The sequence below is a fragment of the Camelina sativa genome, chromosome 14 (assembly GCF_000633955.1).
Source record: "Camelina sativa cultivar DH55 chromosome 14, Cs, whole genome shotgun sequence".
Taxonomy (NCBI): domain Eukaryota; kingdom Viridiplantae; phylum Streptophyta; class Magnoliopsida; order Brassicales; family Brassicaceae; genus Camelina; species Camelina sativa.
The window spans coordinates 25,399,380-25,419,496 of NC_025698.1; the positions used below are offsets into that span (position 1 = coordinate 25,399,380).

Here is a 20,117-nt window from a genome sequence, read left to right on the forward strand (position 1 = left end):
TAACTACAATGCAAAACTTCTTAATATTGAAGGGCAAGTGTTCCCTTTTAAATTTAAAATTCTTTTTCAAATATCCAAATGCAAAGTTACATATGATCATAGATTTTGTGATCTTATGTCTCATGATTTTTTTTGTCACATTAACCAAATGATAGATAATATTTTCAAAAATGCATTCATGTAATAATGACAATAAACAAAAGATAGGTCGACAATGTAAAAATCCATAATATGAAAGGACAAGTGTTTCTTTTTAGGTTTAATTTTCTTATGTCGAAACATCCAAATACAATATTTTGAAAAGTAATAAGATAGTAGATTCGGTGATCTTAATATCTTATGATTTTTTTTTTTGTCATTTTGACTAAATAATAAATAAGATTGGTTAAAAACACATTTATGTAATAACGATAATAAATTAAAGACAAGACAAATAACAACAATAAAAACTTTTAATATTAAAAGTTAAGTGTTATTTTTAGGTTTAAATACTTTTTGTCGAAATATCCAAATGCAGTTTTTAAGGAAAGTTACATGTAATTGTAGATTTGGTGATTTGTTGCATGATTTTTTTTTTCGAGTTATACAAAATGTTAGGTAATATTTTCAAAAAGAAATTCATGTACTACTAGCAACAATAAACTAAAATAACTTAAAAACCAAAATTAAATAATATATATTAAAATTTAAGGAATTAACTATTCAGTTATTTTTAATAAAATATAAACTTACAATTGTTTCAAATTCAACACATATTTATTTAATAACTAATACTGTAAATATTTGCAAAATACAATAAAATATATAAACACTTTAATATTATATAAGAAACAACAAATATCAATTATTTATTCAAAATATTAGCCCGTCGTCCTAGGCCAACCTTTAAAAATTGGCACTCAAACAATCACTCGCATTCGCAAATCGCAATGGTGCATGTTCTGCGACGTGGATAGTGGAACATTGTAGATAAACCTTTTTTTTGTGTGTGTGTCAAACACATTGTAGATAAACCTATACCCATTGGGCCTGTTGAGCTACGTAGGGCCCATAAGTTTTGATTTGCTTCTCTTCCAAACCGGACCGGTTTAAGGAATTTAGGAATTAGAAATTAAGATCCTTGAATCCAAAAATTTCAACTTCTTCCTCTATCTCAATCGCGACCAAAGGATATCTCTGATCAAAACCCTAATTCCCAAATCTGATTCTTATCCTTCGATAAAGTTTTTTTTTTTTTTTTTTTAAATTGCTTCGATCTTTGTTTGAATTCGCAAAGCAGCGAAGATGGTGTTGGCGGAGCTAGGCGGGCGGATCACCCGCGCGATACAGCAGATGAGCAATGTGACAATTATCGATGAGAAGGCTCTGAATGAATGTTTGAACGAGATCACTCGTGCTCTGCTTCAGTCCGATGTCTCGTTTCCCCTTGTGAAAGAGATGCAGACCAATATCAAGAAGATCGTTAATCTCGAAGATCTAGCAGCTGGCCACAACAAGCGCCGGATCATTGAGCAGGTTTCATTTTTTCTTCTTTGGAATTTGATTCAATTGTGATTTCAATTGGTCATGATTTTTGTAATGTTTTGTCTCAGGCTATCTTCAGTGAGCTATGTAAGATGTTGGATCCAGGAAAGCCTGCATTTGCTCCTAAAAAGGCCAAACCTAGTGTAGTTATGTTTGTCGGATTACAAGGTGAGGTCCTGTAAGATGTTTTTTCTTTGGTTTGGGTCCAAAGTCAGGTGTGTTTGTTTCTAATGTAATCCCAACTTTTTTTTTTTGTGATTTGTGGTTTAGGTGCTGGAAAGACGACAACTTGTACCAAGTATGCTTATTATCATCAGAAGAAAGGTTACAAACCAGCTCTAGTGTGTGCGGATACTTTCAGGGCTGGTGCTTTCGATCAGCTGAAACAGAATGCCACTAAGGCTAAGATCCCATTTTACGGAAGGTACTCACTCAATCAAGTCAACCCCTTTACGGTGTTCCCTATCTATGAAGATTTATATCTTACTATTAGTATTGGCAAAAGATACTATTAGCTCCCATATAGGAGTGTCTTTGTACAAAGGATGATTTTTCTTTGAAAGGGTAGATGCAAGGTTCAAAATTTATGGAATGGGTTTGGTTTAGGTCAGTAGCTGCAAAAATCTGCTCTGAAAAGGACTAGTACTACTTAAGATGTTTCTTTTTCGATCATCAAATCATCCTGTTGGTTCATGGTTGCGTCATACTTCTCGAGCTCTCTGCGCGCTACTTACCTTCAGGAGTTTCTTTAAGCTCTTTTGTCTGTTTTTTTCTTGCGTTCATTACTTCATTACTCAGTGCCATTCTATTAAACGATCTCATATCTTTTTCAAAGATTACAATAGTATGCTAAATCGATCTTCTGAGGCCTTATGTTACTCGACCTATAGTTTTGGATTTAGTTCACTGAAACTTACTTAGGGGATTGAAAAAAGAACTACTGTAGTAGCAGCATTGCTAAGGCCGAGTTATGTTTCTTTGCAGCTACACGGAATCCGATCCAGTGAAAATTGCTGTTGAGGGAGTTGACAGGTTCAAGAAAGAAAGCTGTGATCTTATTATTGTTGACACCAGTGGTCGCCATAAACAAGAAGCTTCCCTCTTTGAAGAGATGCGTCAAGTTGCTGAAGCAACGGTATGCTCTGTTTTTTTGAAGTATTCTGTTTGTTCCTTGTTGATGCTGCAGGCACTGATCATGGTCTTTTCACTTTACAGAAACCAGATCTTGTTATTTTTGTTATGGATAGCAGTATTGGTCAAGCTGCATTTGACCAAGCTCAAGCATTTAAGCAAAGTGTTGCTGTTGGAGCTGTAATTATTACTAAGATGGACGGCCATGCCAAGGGTGGTGGAGCTCTTAGCGCGTAAGTATTATATAGCTACTGAGGTGTCTATGTACTCGAAATGTCAGTATGAAAATTTTGCGGGTTTCCAAGTTGGACATGTAAATGTGATCCATTTTCATCTTGTTAGTGTTGCAGCTACAAAAAGTCCTGTGATATTCATTGGAACAGGAGAGCACATGGATGAGTTTGAAGTGTTTGATGTCAAACCATTTGTCAGCCGTCTCTTAGGTAACTTTCATGGCATTGATTGAAGATTAGTAGTACTGGTAGGAGTAATCAAAGGCTCCCTCCAAATGGGTTGTTGACTCAGAATCTTGATATGTTATATGTACGACAGGAATGGGTGATTGGTCTGGATTCGTGGATAAGCTACAAGAGGTGGTACCTAAAGATCAACAGCCTGAACTTCTGGAAAAGCTCTCTCAGGGTAACTTTACACTGAGAATTATGTACGACCAGTTCCAGAACATACTGAACATGGGCCCACTCAAAGAGGTCAGAATCTCTTGTCAAATATAACTTAAGCTGAATTCGTACGAGGTGCTATATATTAAAACGATGTTTGTGATGTTGGTGTGTAGGTTTTCTCCATGCTTCCTGGAATGAGTGCTGAAATGATGCCGAAAGGACATGAGAAAGAAAGCCAGGCGAAGATAAAACGATACATGACAATGATGGATTCTATGACAAATGAAGGTAAGAACAAAATATATATCTTATTTGGATAAAGTTAGTTTCTCAGTAGGAAGTAATAAGAAAGTGATGGTTGGGTTTGTGTAGAATTGGACAGCTCAAACCCAAAAGTGTTTAACGAGTCACGGATGATGCGGATAGCAAGAGGGTCAGGGAGGCTAGTAAGAGAAGTGATGGAGATGTTGGAAGAGTACAAGAGACTAGCAAAGATATGGGGCAAGATGAAAGGGATCAAGATCCCAAAGAATGGAGACATGAGTGCACTCTCGAGAAACATGAACGCTCAACACATGAGCAAGGTCCTACCGCCTCAGATGCTCAAGCAGATTGGCGGCATGGGCGGTCTTCAGAGTCTCATGAAGCAGATGGGTTCCGGCAAGGACATGATGGGAATGTTTGGTGGTGGAGACAAGTAGTTTCTTTCTTACTTTCTTTCTTTCTTGCAAACCCAAAAACTCGACCTTGTTATGCTGTCATTATTAGAGTTTTCCCCCTTCTGTATTTGTAAAATATTTGCAATTTTTCTCCAATTTTACGAAAAGAGTTTTATACCAAAAGAGTGATTAGATCGGAAATAACCATGAAAGAGACATTACAATGCTAAGTAGTAATCAAATCATATTATACCAACACAGTTTGTGGAACAAAGCTGTTTCAGCTTTGAACAATATCCTCTTACTCTCTTTGAATCGATAATACAATAAAAGAAGAACGTAGAATAACCAATAAAAGAATGAATTAAGAATCTTTTGTAACTTTCACCAAAATTTGAGACCCCTTTATCTGTCTTTAGCTCCCAGAAGAAACATGAGCAATTGGCTCCGAGAGATACAGTCCTCGAGGGTCCTGTTAATCTTTTTCTATGTTGCAACAAACTTGCAATTATCCATTTTACTGAACCTGCAAATCAAGTAAGTATTTCCAGACATAAGAGGGACGATGCTGATACTATTTTCTTTGAAAAAATAGACAGAGAAAGAAAGTTTTTTACTTGTTGTCTAAAGAGGAAGAAGAGCAATATTTCATTCCAAATATCAGGTACTCCAGGTAGACACCAATGACTACAATCAGGTACCAATGGATTATCGCTCCATAAGCCGACATGACCATCCCTTCTAAATGCTGACATTGAAGTTACATCCAATACTGATACCGGAATTGTCATGTTCTTAACTACTTCTTTGATCATTTCAGTGAATATGCTTCTGTCTCTCCCCTTAGTGTCTGGTGCTGGATACTTAGTCACATTGCATGATCTATGATCACTAAACAACACAACAGCAAAAAAAGCTTAAATTAGCACCATCTAAGGAAAAGCCAAAAGAAGAACGGGTAAAGCTACTAAAAAAATTTGGTTTAAACCTCCAGTGCGATGGCTCAAATGTACGAAACAAAACACGGGTTTTGTTTCGATCAATTGTATTCATCCATGATGCCCATGTCTCTAATGCTACTCTATACGCTGCAGGAATAGACATTCCGAGCCTCAATGAGTTTCCAACCTGAAAATAACAACCACTGAAGTTCCAAAACACAATTAGAAACAGGCCAAAATATAAGCATATTGTTCGCAAACATTGTATACTCTATAAAGTTATAAAGTAAGCTTACATTTCGAAAAGCTTCCCAGGCACCCACCATTGACCAGTATTGAATATGAGAAAATCCGCTGAGCTCCATTCATGATTAATCACATCTAAAACGTCTAACTTTAACGTTGACTTAACACGTTTTGGTGCGTGCCAACGCAGCTTCCCAGGCTGAACCAAGAAAACCGATCGGTAGAACTCAACTGTGAAATTAAAGGTATCAAATCTCACACCTAGAAACCGTATCCTTTTCGTAATAATGTTCCCATTGACTTCATAAACACTGCCTTTATCTTCCAAACCAGTCATTAACATACATATCAAAGACTCCCACTGCGTTCTACTCATCGAATCTCCCACAAAAACTATCCTTTTACCTCTTAACCTCTCCAACACATCACGAACTTCAAATCTCGGAACAGTACAATGCTTAGGCTTCCACCTCCACTTCAAATACTCATCGTGTTCACGCCCATTCGCTAAGCAATTGAATCCTTTCTCTAGAAATGGACACTCTGAAGCATTATACAACGGATACTTTTCATCCACAACCCAATTCCCATCAAATATGTCACATTCCTTATTCTCTGTAACAGAGCTGTTAAGCAGCAATGCTCCATTATAACCCAAGAACGTTTGACCGAGGCTAGGAACAACATACAAATAACCCCCAGCGATGATGACAAGAAACGAAACGATTGTTCCGGCTATAATAAGCACCTGAAACAAGTAGGAGATCTCTTTTAACCGGTTAGTAGACGGGCGTGGACTACCTCCGAAGTTCTGTGTTCTCGGGCTTGCGAAGGCTGAGCCAATGGGACTAGTGAAGGCAGTTGAAGAAGATTTCCTAGGGCTTTCTATAGCTAAGGAACTTAACGCCCTTCTATTGAATGATGTACTCTTGGTGAAACTACTCATTGTTTCCTTAATGATTCAAACCGCATTTTCGGCATTCAAAAACAACCACAAGAAAGAATCTATCTAGCTAGTTACTATGTAAAGATCTATCTCTAGCTTCTCTGTTTCCACTTTTATCCAATCCAAATTTCAAACCCATCATGCAGAACAAGACACTTGAAGATCAATGTCGACGAACACAGAGATGATCCAATCTCTTATTAGATGTAACCTAACAGTTGAAAAGACATCATTTTGCCGCAAACCCAGAGATAAACAGATCGAATCACTAAATGGGTATCGTTCAAATCCGCAAAACAAAAACAAAATATAACGAACCGAATCGGAAGAGAAGAAGCAATGATTCAAAATCAATACCGCGAAAGAAGATTACAATGTGAGCACGATGAGAAGAGACTTGGAGGTTCTTCAAAACAAGACGCGGTTTGATTTGAGATCGGAGATCAGAGGGAAGAAGAAGAAGAAGAGAATGAGAGAGAGAGAGAGATCGGCGAGGAAAGAGGGACACTGTCCGGTTCCGNGCTTAAATTAGCACCATCTAAGGAAAAGCCAAAAGAAGAACGGGTAAAGCTACTAAAAAAATTTGGTTTAAACCTCCAGTGCGATGGCTCAAATGTACGAAACAAAACACGGGTTTTGTTTCGATCAATTGTATTCATCCATGATGCCCATGTCTCTAATGCTACTCTATACGCTGCAGGAATAGACATTCCGAGCCTCAATGAGTTTCCAACCTGAAAATAACAACCACTGAAGTTCCAAAACACAATTAGAAACAGGCCAAAATATAAGCATATTGTTCGCAAACATTGTATACTCTATAAAGTTATAAAGTAAGCTTACATTTCGAAAAGCTTCCCAGGCACCCACCATTGACCAGTATTGAATATGAGAAAATCCGCTGAGCTCCATTCATGATTAATCACATCTAAAACGTCTAACTTTAACGTTGACTTAACACGTTTTGGTGCGTGCCAACGCAGCTTCCCAGGCTGAACCAAGAAAACCGATCGGTAGAACTCAACTGTGAAATTAAAGGTATCAAATCTCACACCTAGAAACCGTATCCTTTTCGTAATAATGTTCCCATTGACTTCATAAACACTGCCTTTATCTTCCAAACCAGTCATTAACATACATATCAAAGACTCCCACTGCGTTCTACTCATCGAATCACCCACAAAAACTATCCTTTTACCTCTTAACCTCTCCAACACATCACGAACTTCAAATCTCGGAACAGTACAATGCTTAGGCTTCCACCTCCACTTCAAATACTCATCGTGTTCACGCCCATTCGCTAAGCAATTGAATCCTTTCTCTAGAAATGGACACTCTGAAGCATTATACAACGGATACTTTTCATCCACAACCCAATTCCCATCAAATATGTCACATTCCTTATTCTCTGTAACAGAGCTGTTAAGCAGCAATGCTCCATTATAACCCAAGAACGTTTGACCGAGGCTAGGAACAACATACAAATAACCCCCAGCGATGATGACAAGAAACGAAACGATTGTTCCGGCTATAATAAGCACCTGAAACAAGTAGGAGATCTCTTTTAACCGGTTAGTAGACGGGCGTGGACTACCTCCGAAGTTCTGTGTTCTCGGGCTTGCGAAGGCTGAGCCAATGGGACTAGTGAAGGCAGTTGAAGAAGATTTCCTAGGGCTTTCTATAGCTAAGGAACTTAACGCCCTTCTATTGAATGATGTACTCTTGGTGAAACTACTCATTGTTTCCTTAATGATTCAAACCGCATCTTCGGCATTCAAAAACAACCACAAGAAAGAATCTATCTAGCTAGTTACTATGTAAAGATCTATCTCTAGCTTCTCTGTTTCCACTTTTATCCAATCCAAATTTCAAACCCATCATGCAGAACAAGACACTTGAAGATCAATGTCGACGAACACAGAGATGATCCAATCTCTTATTAGATGTAACCTAACAGTTGAAAAGACATCATTTTGCCGCAAACCCAGAGATAAACAGATCGAATCACTAAATGGGTATCGTTCAAATCCGCAAAACAAAAACAAAATATAACGAACCGAATCGGAAGAGAAGAAGCAATGATTCAAAATCAATACCGCGAAAGAAGATTACAATGTGAGCACGATGAGAAGAGACTTGGAGGTTCTTCAAAACAAGACGCGGTTTGATTTGAGATCGGAGATCAGAGGGAAGAAGAAGAAGAAGAGAATGAGAGAGAGAGAGAGATCGGCGAGGAAAGAGGGACACTGTCCGGTTCCGATGTCTGCTCAGTAATGTAATTACCAAATTAATTGGATGCTTCAAGATTTGGAAATTGCGAAAAGGCCAATTTGGTAAATTTAGCAGATCCAATTCTTTTTTAAAAAAATGGAAATTTGTCATTTAAGAATGCTCTGGTGATTGATCCTTGTCTTTGCTGTTGTATCCATTTAAAGAAACATTGTGATTTCGGCTTACTTATGATTGCGAAACATCAACTTAATGATTAATTTATCGTTAAAAATAGGATAATGTACTTATGTTGTTCTGTTCTGTTACAAAAAAACAGAGATAAAGAAAAAAGAAACAGAAGCTAGGTAGTTAATATAGTTAATGCCATTACTGTACTGATGGGACTCAGATTCATTCACTTTTTATGTCAAGTACTACTACTACTGATTAAAGATTTCAGATCTATAATAAGTATGGTAACCCAAGAAGAAAGTTGCATAAGGTTGGAGCAAATAGTTCAGATTTAAGAAGACCGAATCTGGTAAAGAACAAAAAGANACGGGCGTGGACTACCTCCAAAGTTCTGTGTTCTCGGGCTTGCGAAGGCTGAGCCAATGGGACTAGTGAAGACAGTTGAAGAAGAGTTCCTAGGGCTTTCTATAGCTAAGGAACTTAACGCCCTTCTATTGAATGATGTACTCTTGGTGAAACTACTCATTGTTTCCTTAATGATTCAAACCGCATTTTCGGCATTCAAAAACAACCACAAGAAAGAATCTATCTAGCTAGTTACTATATAAAGATCTATCTCTAGCTTCTCCGTTTCCACTTTTATCCAATGCGAATTCCAAACCCATCATGCAGAACAAGAAGCATTCAACAAGACACTTGAAGATCAATGTCGACGTACACAGAGATGATCCAATCTCTTATTAGATGTAACCTAACAGTTGAAAAGACATCATTTTGCCGCAAACCCAGAGATACACAGATCGAATCACTAAATGGGTTTCGTTCAAATCCGCAAAGAGAAAGGAAAAAGAAAACGAACCGAATCGGAAGAGAAGAAGAAGAAGAAGCAATTATCCAAAATCAATACCGCGAAAGAAGATTACAATTTGAGCACGGTGAGAAGAGACTTGGAGGTTCTTCAAAACAAGACGCGGTTAGATTTAAGATCGGAGATCAGAGGGAAGAAGAAGAAGAAGAGAAAGAGAGAGAGAGAGAGATCGGCGAGGAAAGAGGGACACTGTCCGGTTCCGATGTCTGCTCAGTAATGTAATTACTAAATTAATTGGATGCTTCAAGATTTGGAAATTGCGATAAGGCCAATTTGGTAAATTTAGAAGATCCAATTTTTTTTAATTAAAAAATTGGAAAATTTGTCATTTAAGAATGTTCTGGTGATTGATCCTTGTCTTTGCTGTTGTTGTATCCGTTTAAAGAAACATTGTGATTTCGCTCAACTTATGATTGCGAAACATCAACTTAATGATTATCGTTAAAAATAGGATAATGTACTTATGTTGTTCTGTTTCTGTTACTAAAAACAGAGATAAAAAAAGAAATAGAAGCTAGGTAGGTAATATAGTTAATGCCATTACTGTACTGATGGGACTCAGATTCATTCACTTTTTTTGTCAAGTACTACTACTGATTAAAGATTTCAGATCTATAATAAGTATTAGTTGGTAACCCAAGAAGAAAGTTGCTTAAGGTTGGAGCAAATAGTTCAGATTTATGAAGACCGAATCTGGTAAAAGAACAAAAAGAGTTACAAGAAAAAGAAAAAAAATGAAAAATCAACATGTCGAGAAAGAGATTGATCATCCACCATATCTAACTTGATCTCTAACCTTTTTCTATATTCTGACAACAGAGAACCGATAAACGAAACCTTTTTGGTCTGGACTGCTAACTTATTAAAATTCAACAAAAAAACAAATTTCCTTTTTTTGCCTCAGACAAAATCTCTATTGGAATATCTACATACAACTGAAGAAAGACAGGAAGCAAAACATGCTTGCTTGATTCTTCACCTACCTCAAAAGAGAAGTAGAAGGTTTTTAACATGTCTCAGCAGCTCTAGCTTCTATGGTGGCTTTTGTATTTAGAGAAACAATGGAGGTTCCATTTAAATTAGCTCTTCTTAACTTTGCTAACGTACGCCTGAAAGTTGAAGAACAAGGCATTGGTTAAAGAAACCTCCAAAATGAACTGCAACTTTACAAAACAAACAAACATACCTGAACAAGCTTGGTAAGCTTTGGTTTTGACGCTGATAGATAATGGTCGATCTTCTCTTGCGTTTGAGGAATGTTTCCGCTTTGAATTGCTCCTGTAACTTTGTCAACCACCTTCTTGACTATGTTTTTATAAGCATTTTTGTTCATCCCACCTTCTTTCCAAGCAGGTTTTAGAAGCTCCTTAACAATCTCCACCAGAGCAAATTTAAACGCTCTCATTCCCTTGGGATCTTTTTCTTTCTTGGTATTCTCATCGCCCGCCCCATCATCTTCTTCTTCCTCTACTACGTTCTCAGCATCCTCGATGTTGTCTTCTTCTTCTCCCGTCTTTTTTCCGTCTGGCTTTTTACTAGCTTCTTCATCTGTCTTTTTGTCCTGGTTTTCCTCAGATAAAGGCTTTGGATTTACAGCTAATGAGACCAAATTTTCGGGAATCTGCACTTGCTGTGCCTCGCTGTTGTGTATCTGTAATGCAGGAACCGCTGGAACTCCTCCGGTATGGATAGAATTATTACTGGGGAAGTCACTTTGAGTATGTGAAGATTGTTCCTTTACTCCATACACTCCAGGCACCTGCATAGCCAGTTTGGGATTCAATGTAGAGTGAAGGTTCGGGATTGGAATTGGCTGCCCATTACCAAAAAACTGTGCTAGAGATGCTGAGATGTTGCTAATATGATTGAGCTCTTCCCTACTCACATTGTTTAGAGCATTTCCGTTTTCAGGATTGCTCGAGTTTAAGCCACCGGGAAGATTTGTAGCAGCAGGTAGCAGCACTTGGCTTCCTCCAACAGCTAGCGGTGTGCTTTGGTAAGGCACTGCCATATGATTTTCAGTGTTCTGACTAAATGCTTGGACCGGAGGAGCTGTGGTAGCTAGGTTGTTAATGAAATTGTTGTGATGCGAAGAAGCTACAGTCTTTTCACCCACGGTTGAAAACATACCAACAGTCCTTCGATTTCCATCTTGCTGAGCTATTGATGCAACAGCATGCTCATAAGCAGGTGCCAAAGTATCTTTAAGGATTTGTGACTGTGAGCTCTGGGATATGCTACCATGTTCTTCGTTCACAGGTTTCTTTACAGTTTTAACACCGTAATTCCAATCTGGAGACATCTCCATATCATCAATCCAGCTGCTATTATTCCCCTTGGCGTCAGACATACCTTTACTGACACGAGAAATTTCAACCTCATTGGACTTTCTTGCATCTGATTTTTCAACATCATTCCATCTATGACTGTTCCGCATCCTCTCTGTTGTGCCACTATAATTATTGTTGTCATGTCTACTATACATCTCGTCTTGCGGTTTTCTCTCAGGACTTCCCCTTGCAGAAGGAGCACCATGATGAGAAAACCTACAATTGTTTCCATTGCGACAATACCCTGAACCTGAAGCAAAAAATCTGCATGGAACATTGGAGCTCCTGTGGAATTCTCCCTCGGGAGCATCCCTTCTATGTGTTTCTCTGTCTCTCCCTGCTTCATTTCTGTAGTTTCTCGAGATTGGATCTGAAGTTTCTCTTCTTGAATTAGTATTATCCTCCGGAAAATCAGAGCTATAGTCAGTCCTGCCACCGACCCTTATGGGCTGTTGTTCCCGGGCATCTTCGGTATAATATTTGGTATCCCTTGTCTTTCTATTGCTACCATCCCAATCATAGTCACCAGCTCTATTGTGTCTACCATCAAATTCTCTCCCTGACCTTGGGGAAACCCGTGCTCTCGTCTTGTGCCTGTCATAGGATCCTCCTCCATCTCGCCTTACTCTCTGCGATGGGCTTCGGCTCCTGCTCCTGCTGTTACTTCTACTCCCACTCCTGAAGAAAGCACAGCAGTCGAACAAAAATCAATCAAACGCAATTACAATGTTGTTAAATGAGAAACAAAAGCATTAAGACATTTGTAACAGAAACTGACCTACGGGTTCTAGCCCGGTCCTTGGAAGCTGATTGGCGGAAATACTGTTGTCTGCTTTCATCTTGTTCAGAAGAGTTTCTAGGATCATCATAGTAACCCATCATGGCATCACCATCTTCATGTGAAACTCTGCTTCTGGATGGCCAAGCTTCTCCTGAGTGTTGTCTAGATTTCAGATGCTCATCATCATCATCATCATCATCCGGACCAGCTCTCCTACTTCCATTTCTACCATTTCCCTCTGGATAGAACCGTGAGTGCTTGGGATCATTGTCACGGAAACCTGATTTCCCAGGGTAATCATTCCCACTAGGATGCTGAGTATCTTCTTCCTTGGTATCCCACTTAGAAACACGTTTTCTCCCCGAACCACTCATTTATCACCCTTAAATTAGGCTGCAAATCAATACTAAATGTCTACTGGGAAAATCTGCAAGAGAGATATCAAAGCCAACCAAAGATTAAAATGACCAGAATACCAACCAAGGAGTGTCACGTAGAGCGTGAGACAAAGAAGCAATATAAGGAAAACTTATCAGAAACATGTTTTGCTAAAATGGTAAAGATCCAAGAGTTTATTGAGGTGCTCAACACTCAAAGCAGAAACATATCTCAAAAGAACAGAAATGCATAAGATTCTACACCAAATTAGACTTACTTAAATGCCAAAAAAAAAAATTTCCGGACAGAGCTAAGATCAAAGGCCTAATTAAATTCAGAATCCTAGAAAAAAATCTAATCTTTGAAATGAGAACAAGAGTGATTTCGAAGATCCTGTTCAGAAAGAGAATGAATCAATGATGGATACAACGAAGAATGAATCAGACCCATTACTAATTGAACAATAATTAAACCAACCCCAAAACACTAAATTCAAATCTCCTAATTGAAGCTTCTTCAAATTCCACGAAACCCTAAAATCAAAAAAACGCAAAACAGTATTGAGACAGAGAGAAGAAGAAGAAGGAAGGAAGGAAGGAAGAAGGGGAGACTCACGATGCCATTTACCCAGAGAGAGAAATCGGAGAGAGATAAACCCTAGCAAAGGGGGGTGTCGCGGTGGTTCTTCTTCAAATTAAAAACAATCTGTTCTGACGCGTAAAATAATAAACTAACGAGGAGGCTTCATCGCTTTTTAGGGTTTCCAGAGGGGAATGGAGAAGGAGAAGACCGTACTACTTCCCAAAAAATGTCTTTCTTAGGTCCAAGTTTCTCTCTCTCACTCAGTAGGTTCTTTTTTTTTTTTTTTGGCTGCTTCGGTTGGAAAGTGTCTAATCGTAGCCGTTGATTTTTATTTATGTTTTTAATGTCAGCCGCTAGATCTGTCTGTGTTCTTCAATCGATCAAAGAAGGTAATTCATATCATATCATGGTTTAAAAAGTGCTTACTACAAACCGGCTCCAAGTAGAAGAAAATGATAATTTATCTTTGGGATAAATTGTTGACTCTTAAAAGAACAATTATTAGGTTCCAACCTCTTTGTTCAACTCTATTCATCTAAGAATCTACTCATTTACCTCTTTATAAAATAATGGATAAAATAAGTAAACAAAATCTATATATATTATTACAAAATTAAAAATTTAAACCGTTTTTTATAAACTCTAACCAACATATAATTTCTTTTTAATTATAAAATCTAAACTCTGACCTTCTCATTTGTAAATCCAAACCAACATATAATTTCATTCTAATTGTAAAATCTAAACTCTAAAACTCTCATTTGTAAACTCAAACCGACATATTATTTTGTTCCTATTGTAAAATTTAAATCCTAACCATCTTATTTGTTAACCCAAATCGACATATAATTTCGTTTTAATTGTAAAATCTAAACTTTAACCACTTCATTTCTAAACTCAAACCGACACATAATTTCGTTTTAATTATAAAATCTAAACCCTAACCACTTCATTTGTAAACCCAAACCGACATATAATTTCGTTTTCAATTATAAAATCTAAACCCTAATCATCTTATTTGTAAAATCAAACCGACAAATAATTTCGTTTTAATTGTAAAATTTAAATCAAACCAATATTTAACTTTCTTTAATTAAAAGTATATAGAATTTATTTCTTTAATATGTTTAGTTTTTAAATTAAATTTAATTTATTTTCTAAATAAAATAATATATAAGATTCTGATTGGTTGAAAAAGAGAAAGTGAAAAAAGGAGTTCACCTTAGAGGTGAACAAAAGTATTTTTCCTCTTTCTTTTTCTTCTTAAAACAAAATAATTACATTATCCAAGAGTAAAGGTTTGTTTTTGCTGTATATGTATATGATTTTTCCACAATAAGGTAAATTCACTCACTTTTTTTTTTTAAAGAGTCAACAATTTAACCCAAAGAAATGTAAATTTTCTTCTACTTGGAGCTGGTTTGTAGCCAAAGCAAACCTTTACTCTTGGATACATAATACAATAGAACATCTACAAATTAATACTCTGTAAATTAATAATTTCTATAAATTAATAAATTTATTCGGTCCCGAGTTGGGACTAGTTTAATTTTGGACATAATTCGATAATATAATAAGATAATAAGATAATAATTTTTTTGAAAATCATTTGTAAATATATGGTCCCATCAATAATATAAATTAATAATTATATAAAATTATCTAAATATATGTATATATATATACACGTTAATTTTTATTAGAATTCATTTTTAATATTTTGACTATATAAAAATCTGTGAGTACTATCTTCAAAACATGATAATTGTTATTTTCATTTTAACTGATTTTATAAAAATATTAATTATAATGATTAAATCTTATTTTTATTTTTTTTTACCAAATTAGGAAAATCTCTCTATACATTAATAATTATTAATTTATCGAGAAATTAAAACTTTAATAAATTAATATAATTTCATGGTCCCAACATTATTAATTTATAGAAGTTTTACTGTAATATATAAATTAATAATTATATAAAATTATCTAAATATATGTATATATATACACATTAATTTTTGATACAATTCATTTTTAATATTTTTATTATATAAAAAGTTGTGAGTACTATCTTCAAAACATGATAACTGTTATTTTCATTTTAATTGATTTTATAAAAATATTAATTATAATGATTAAATCTTATTTTAAATTTTTTTTACCAAATTAGGAAAATCTCTCTATACATTAATAATTATTAATTTATCGAGAAATTAAAACTTTTATAAATTAATATAATTTTATGGTCCCAATATTATTAATTTATAGAAGTTTTACTGTAATATATACACAAGCAATAATAACTAGAAAAATTGGATGGTGAAATCTTAGGTGAAAAAAAACAAGGATTTGAGAAGCTTGCCATATACAGTACGTCACTTAGCTTTATTATATATCTATACTAGTGTTTTTGCTCAAAAATGTTTTTTGGAAAGTTTTTACATTGAATGCTATTTAATGCTTATATTCGTAGCCAAACAAGTTTTGTTAACTTTCTCTACTATCCTTATAACCAAACACAATAAAAATATTTTAAATATTCATATATATAATGTTCTATAATTAATATAGATATTTAAAAGATTTATTCCAAATAAAAAAAAAAATATTCTCCTATCATCTCTTTTTGATTTTAAAATGTAAATGTAGTGAATCATCATATAATACTTAAAGTTAATAAAAAGGTGTATTTTTCTTGCATATATTGTGATTTGAATTTTTTTAAACAAACATATATTAATCAATTAATATAAAAATGTGTGTTCAACATACATATATAGTAAATTTACTGTATATAGTAAATTATAAAATTTTAAGAAGTTTATAATTTATAACTGATACATCTAAACTTAATAAAAAGCTTAAAATTATAAATATTTAAATATATTAAATTTGCAAAATTACACAAACGAGTTATATTACATGACGGGTTATATGACATTACAAGATTGAATTGATAATACTAAAAAATAAACTATCAGTAATATGATATTTCAATACGGGTTAAATCCTCATTTTAATGTTTTAACAACATCACTATAAAATACGTCGGAACCAAACTGATTTAATTAAGATTGTAGTAAACAAAAATTATTATGAGGTATACCACAATTTATATATTAAATCACTAAAATTAACAAAAGAGTATATTAGTAAAATTATTATTAAAATAATATATTTAAAAAAAAAACTTACTTCGCAGTATACCGCGGGTCATAATCTAGTATCAGACTTATTCCTTAATTTTTAATTAACGAAAGGTTACGGTTAGATGCAACCACCTTAGAAGAGAAATGTTTATAATTGAAAAGCCTTTAGTCTTCTAAACATGGGCTTGTAGAGCTTTTTAAGGGTGACATCTCTCCCTCTCTGATGATCTATTTTTTGCAAACCATTATTAGCAAACCATTATTACGATTTAGCTATGTATTTCTCCCATTTCGTAACTTCCATCCAATTCTATATATATGTCTTAAGAGTTTTTTGCCCACATGAATGCCTCAATGTTAGACTACTCATCAATAATCATCATCCCATTTTTTTTTTTCTTGTAGCGTATTTATGTTTTTATTTTTTTGTATACTAGTTAACTAGTATATGATTCCCCATTGGATTCACATTAAAATTGTAATGCTTTTTTTTCTCAGTCTTGGTCATTATCATGGTATGTATAATTCAAACCTAAGTTTTATTTATTTATTTATAATTCAAACCTAAGTTGTATAACGATTTAGATGAAATGGTGTTTCTTTAGACCATAAACCATGACACTAACCATGACACGTAATATTTTCTACGAATTAATGGATCCGAGTTTGGATAACATTTAAACTTTCAGTAACTTTTTCCTTAAGAGGTTTTAGATGTGAATCCATTAATGCCCATAGACTCTTCACTAATAAGGCATGATTGAAAATAATCTATCATTCCGAACCCCGAATCACCATCTAATTTTCAATTTTCATTTACTTAACTTTTCCTATGTATATCGATTTCGATGAGTTTCGTGCTCTTTCGAAATTTTGCAAGCTCACTTCTTAGCTAATCTTTTCAAGTTTATCGTTTTTAGAATCCTAAGCCATGTCAAACAAACAAATAAGTGTTAGGTAGGAAATATACTTTGACAAACATACAACCCTGACCGCAAAGTATAAATCAATTAATTGGGCGATTAATTAATCCCAGAGATTAATCACATGCAAAATCTTATCATAAACCCTATTTAATCACCCAAATCTTATTAATTTATCAATCAACTAGCCAAGATATCGATATCCGTATCTCCATCCCTAATCATGATGTATTAATCATTAATCACAACTAAATCCAAGAGTAAACCATTTAGCCAGTAAGAAACGGATATGTATATGTCCGGAAACTAAATTGTAAATTTTTAACTTTTTCACTACAAATTCGATATTAATTATACGTTTAGTTACATGATTTGTCTAAGTAATTAGATCACATATAATAATAATAAGTTGCTAACTAGTTCTTTCAAGTTCGATAATACTTTCTACATTATAATCATCTTGTAGCTAGGGTGTATATATATATGCTATGTTCGCGTAAACTCGTTCCTTTGACAGGTGTAAATTCGTTTCTATGTCACATTGTTGTGGTGTATTCTACACAGATTGACCGGTCCAAGGAATAAGTCAACAATTGCATGGGACTCGAGACAGTAGCTATAGAGTTTAGTATACTTTTCGTAAATACTTTAATTTTAACTTATATGGTACAATTAGTTCACCTCTTTTTGGCGTCAAGATAAAATTAATTAATTAGCCTATTTTTTTTACTTAGGCTTCGTCGAAAGATGAACTCTCCCATTACTACGTAGTAACTAACGTACATCGATGAAACTACTAATTTAAACTATACGAAACTATTTTTCGTAACAAATTCGAACTCCGCCACGTATCATCAAATAGAAAAGTATTAACTTCCAATCACAAATTCAAACTCAACCACATAAAGACATGAAGCAAAAATACAGAACTCTTTAAAGACCATGCGTGTAGTCGTGTAGAGTACTCTACTTACGGAATCAAATGTAAAACTTGAACAACACTCTCTCGTTGATAAACTTTATCGTAATCTAAAAATATTAAAAATAAAAAGAGAGAGTTCCATTATGATGTAAAAAGTTCAACAATTCGAAACATTCCACGTTCAAGATATATCCACCATAAGTCTGTAATAAACTAAGAATGACCTTTTTATTTTTATATAATTGGATATTATGTACTCATTTGCTTCATAGTTCAATAATTTGCATGACGAAGATACGAGTTAGGTAATTTGGTATGGTACCGTATAACCAAACAAGTTGCAGATTTTGTTTTTATTAGTTGTTAATTCATCACCAAAATTACGTGCGTAGTTTGACCAATCAAATCTCTTGAGATACGAACAATATCACCTCTCAAATCACAAAAATAAAAAGGTAGCGAGTTGTCGCATTATGTTACTCGTAAAATATTTATTAATTTATGATTGGCATCCAATGAATCATTTAGTCCTATAATTGTAGATTTGTATTATCCGCATGTAATTTTTTTTTCTTTTTGTTTGTGTGTGCATGTATATGCGATATGCCATGAACACAGAATTGAGAAGATTATGCGTTCCTACAAGCTGGGGAAGAAATAGTTGTCATATATTTCCCAATCTTTGTTTTTTTCTCGAACCAAATTGTTTCAATTATTTGGAAATGTAATCAAATTATTTGTTTGCATATAAGCTTTTTTTTTTTTTTTTGAACAAAATTGTTTGCATATAAGCATATTGTAACTTTTGCTCATAGGATACATTTGTATAGATACCTCATGCCTATATACAATATACATATATAACTATATAAGCCCATATATCGTCGACGACTAATGTTACATTACATTACATACATGAGCGAGCCCTCTCTCTCTCTCTCTCTCTCTCTCTCTAACTCTCTTTCTAATTTTGAAGATTCCGCCATTGTTGCATAGCTAGAAGCTCAGTCTGAGTCCAAAACTACAGTCAAGATTACTATACGCAGGTATCGTACTAAAGTCTCTTATATATATTCCGTTAAGTGTATGTACGAACATTCACATTCTTGTTTCTAGTTTCAATACATATAACTATATGATTGGATAAAATGATGCATTAGTAATTAACTGTTCTAACGAACAAGGGTACTTGAAGGATATTGCTGATATACGAAAACTACGTACTGCCACTACATTGAAATAACGTTATAAATACTTAAGAATAAAATCACATTATAACTTTACAAACAAGTACTAAACGAAACTCAACTGATGAATATATATATATGGTGAAACACAGTGATGTTGAATGCACCGCTAATTTACTGACCCCCAAATGCGACCGAGCATGTATTAACTTTGTTTGACAAAAAAAAGAAAGAATATACCATCTCCATTAGTACAATTACAAATTATTTACATGGAAAAAGAAGAAGAAAAAGCATGTATTTACTACTTTGTTTAAAATAGGACGAACTACGTCAGGAGAAATAAAGGTGAAAACGAAATGTCTTTTATGTGGTAAATTTACACAAACATACCCAATTCACTTTCTCACGCAAACATCACCATAAAACGTATTACACTGTTAAAAGAAAAAAGGGTCAGTATGCATATCCGATCCATAGAAGTCTTCTAGTATAGTTTTGGATCACAACCACTCATTACA

At 34.6% G+C, this 20,117-nt stretch overlaps 3 protein-coding genes across 9 annotated transcripts; 1 reads left to right on the forward strand and 2 right to left on the reverse strand.

The window, feature by feature from the left end:
• LOC109124594 (signal recognition particle 54 kDa protein 3) lies at window positions 1,125-4,120 on the forward strand. The gene is made up of 9 exons (XM_010463431.2): window positions 1,125-1,515; window positions 1,593-1,692; window positions 1,795-1,948; window positions 2,509-2,659; window positions 2,740-2,888; window positions 2,998-3,098; window positions 3,208-3,365; window positions 3,452-3,566; window positions 3,651-4,120. Exons 1-9 carry the CDS (start codon window positions 1,285-1,287, stop codon window positions 3,977-3,979), a joined length of 1,488 nt encoding a protein of 495 aa, XP_010461733.1. The 5' UTR covers window positions 1,125-1,284; the 3' UTR covers window positions 3,980-4,120.
• Window positions 4,162-9,559, reverse strand: LOC104742427 (protein trichome berefringence-like 7). 5 transcript variants are annotated; one of them, XM_010463433.2, is made up of 5 exons: window positions 8,855-9,559; window positions 6,914-7,664; window positions 6,665-6,820; window positions 4,555-4,828; window positions 4,162-4,463 (listed from the first exon to the last, which is right to left on the reverse strand). In XM_010463433.2, exons 1-5 carry the CDS (start codon window positions 8,997-8,999, stop codon window positions 4,455-4,457), a joined length of 1,335 nt encoding a protein of 444 aa, XP_010461735.1. In that variant the 5' UTR covers window positions 9,000-9,559; the 3' UTR covers window positions 4,162-4,454. The 5 variants fall into 5 exon arrangements, with proteins under 5 accessions (XP_010461735.1, XP_010461739.1, XP_010461738.1 ...); XM_010463437.2 differs by lacking the exon at window positions 8,855-9,559 and adding an exon at window positions 8,167-8,382 and having other exon boundaries at window positions 6,914-8,020; XM_010463436.1 differs by lacking the exons at window positions 6,665-6,820; window positions 6,914-7,664; window positions 8,855-9,559 and adding exons at window positions 4,926-5,081; window positions 5,175-6,281; window positions 6,428-6,584.
• Window positions 9,994-13,652, reverse strand: LOC104742428 (zinc finger CCCH domain-containing protein 38). 3 transcript variants are annotated; one of them, XM_010463440.2, is made up of 5 exons: window positions 13,458-13,635; window positions 13,308-13,363; window positions 12,450-12,879; window positions 10,528-12,349; window positions 9,994-10,450 (listed from the first exon to the last, which is right to left on the reverse strand). In XM_010463440.2, exons 3-5 carry the CDS (start codon window positions 12,824-12,826, stop codon window positions 10,421-10,423), a joined length of 2,229 nt encoding a protein of 742 aa, XP_010461742.1. In that variant the 5' UTR covers window positions 12,827-12,879; window positions 13,308-13,363; window positions 13,458-13,635; the 3' UTR covers window positions 9,994-10,420. The 3 variants fall into 3 exon arrangements, with proteins under 3 accessions (XP_010461742.1, XP_010461741.1, XP_010461740.1); XM_010463439.2 differs by having other exon boundaries at window positions 13,446-13,635; XM_010463438.2 differs by lacking the exon at window positions 13,308-13,363 and having other exon boundaries at window positions 13,446-13,652.

Coding starts and splice junctions, on each gene's coding strand:
- LOC104742427 (XM_010463433.2), bottom strand. CDS start 8,999: ATGAGTAGTTTCACCAAGAGTACATCATTCAATAGAAGGGCGTTAAGT. Junction 7,665..8,854: donor GAGAACACAGAACTTTGGAG/GTAGTCCACGCC, acceptor AGAACTTCGGAG/GTAGTCCACGCCCGTCTACT. Junction 6,821..6,913: donor CCTGGGAAGCTTTTCGAAAT/GTAAGCTTACTT, acceptor TTGGAACTTCAG/TGGTTGTTATTTTCAGGTTG.
- LOC104742428 (XM_010463438.2), bottom strand. CDS start 12,826: ATGAGTGGTTCGGGGAGAAAACGTGTTTCTAAGTGGGATACCAAGGAA. Junction 12,350..12,449: donor GACCGGGCTAGAACCCGTAG/GTCAGTTTCTGT, acceptor TGCTTTCTTCAG/GAGTGGGAGTAGAAGTAACA. Junction 10,451..10,527: donor AGCTTACCAAGCTTGTTCAG/GTATGTTTGTTT, acceptor TTCAACTTTCAG/GCGTACGTTAGCAAAGTTAA.
- LOC109124594 (XM_010463431.2), top strand. CDS start 1,285: ATGGTGTTGGCGGAGCTAGGCGGGCGGATCACCCGCGCGATACAGCAG. Junction 1,949..2,508: donor AAGATCCCATTTTACGGAAG/GTACTCACTCAA, acceptor GTTTCTTTGCAG/CTACACGGAATCCGATCCAG. Junction 3,567..3,650: donor GGATTCTATGACAAATGAAG/GTAAGAACAAAA, acceptor GGGTTTGTGTAG/AATTGGACAGCTCAAACCCA.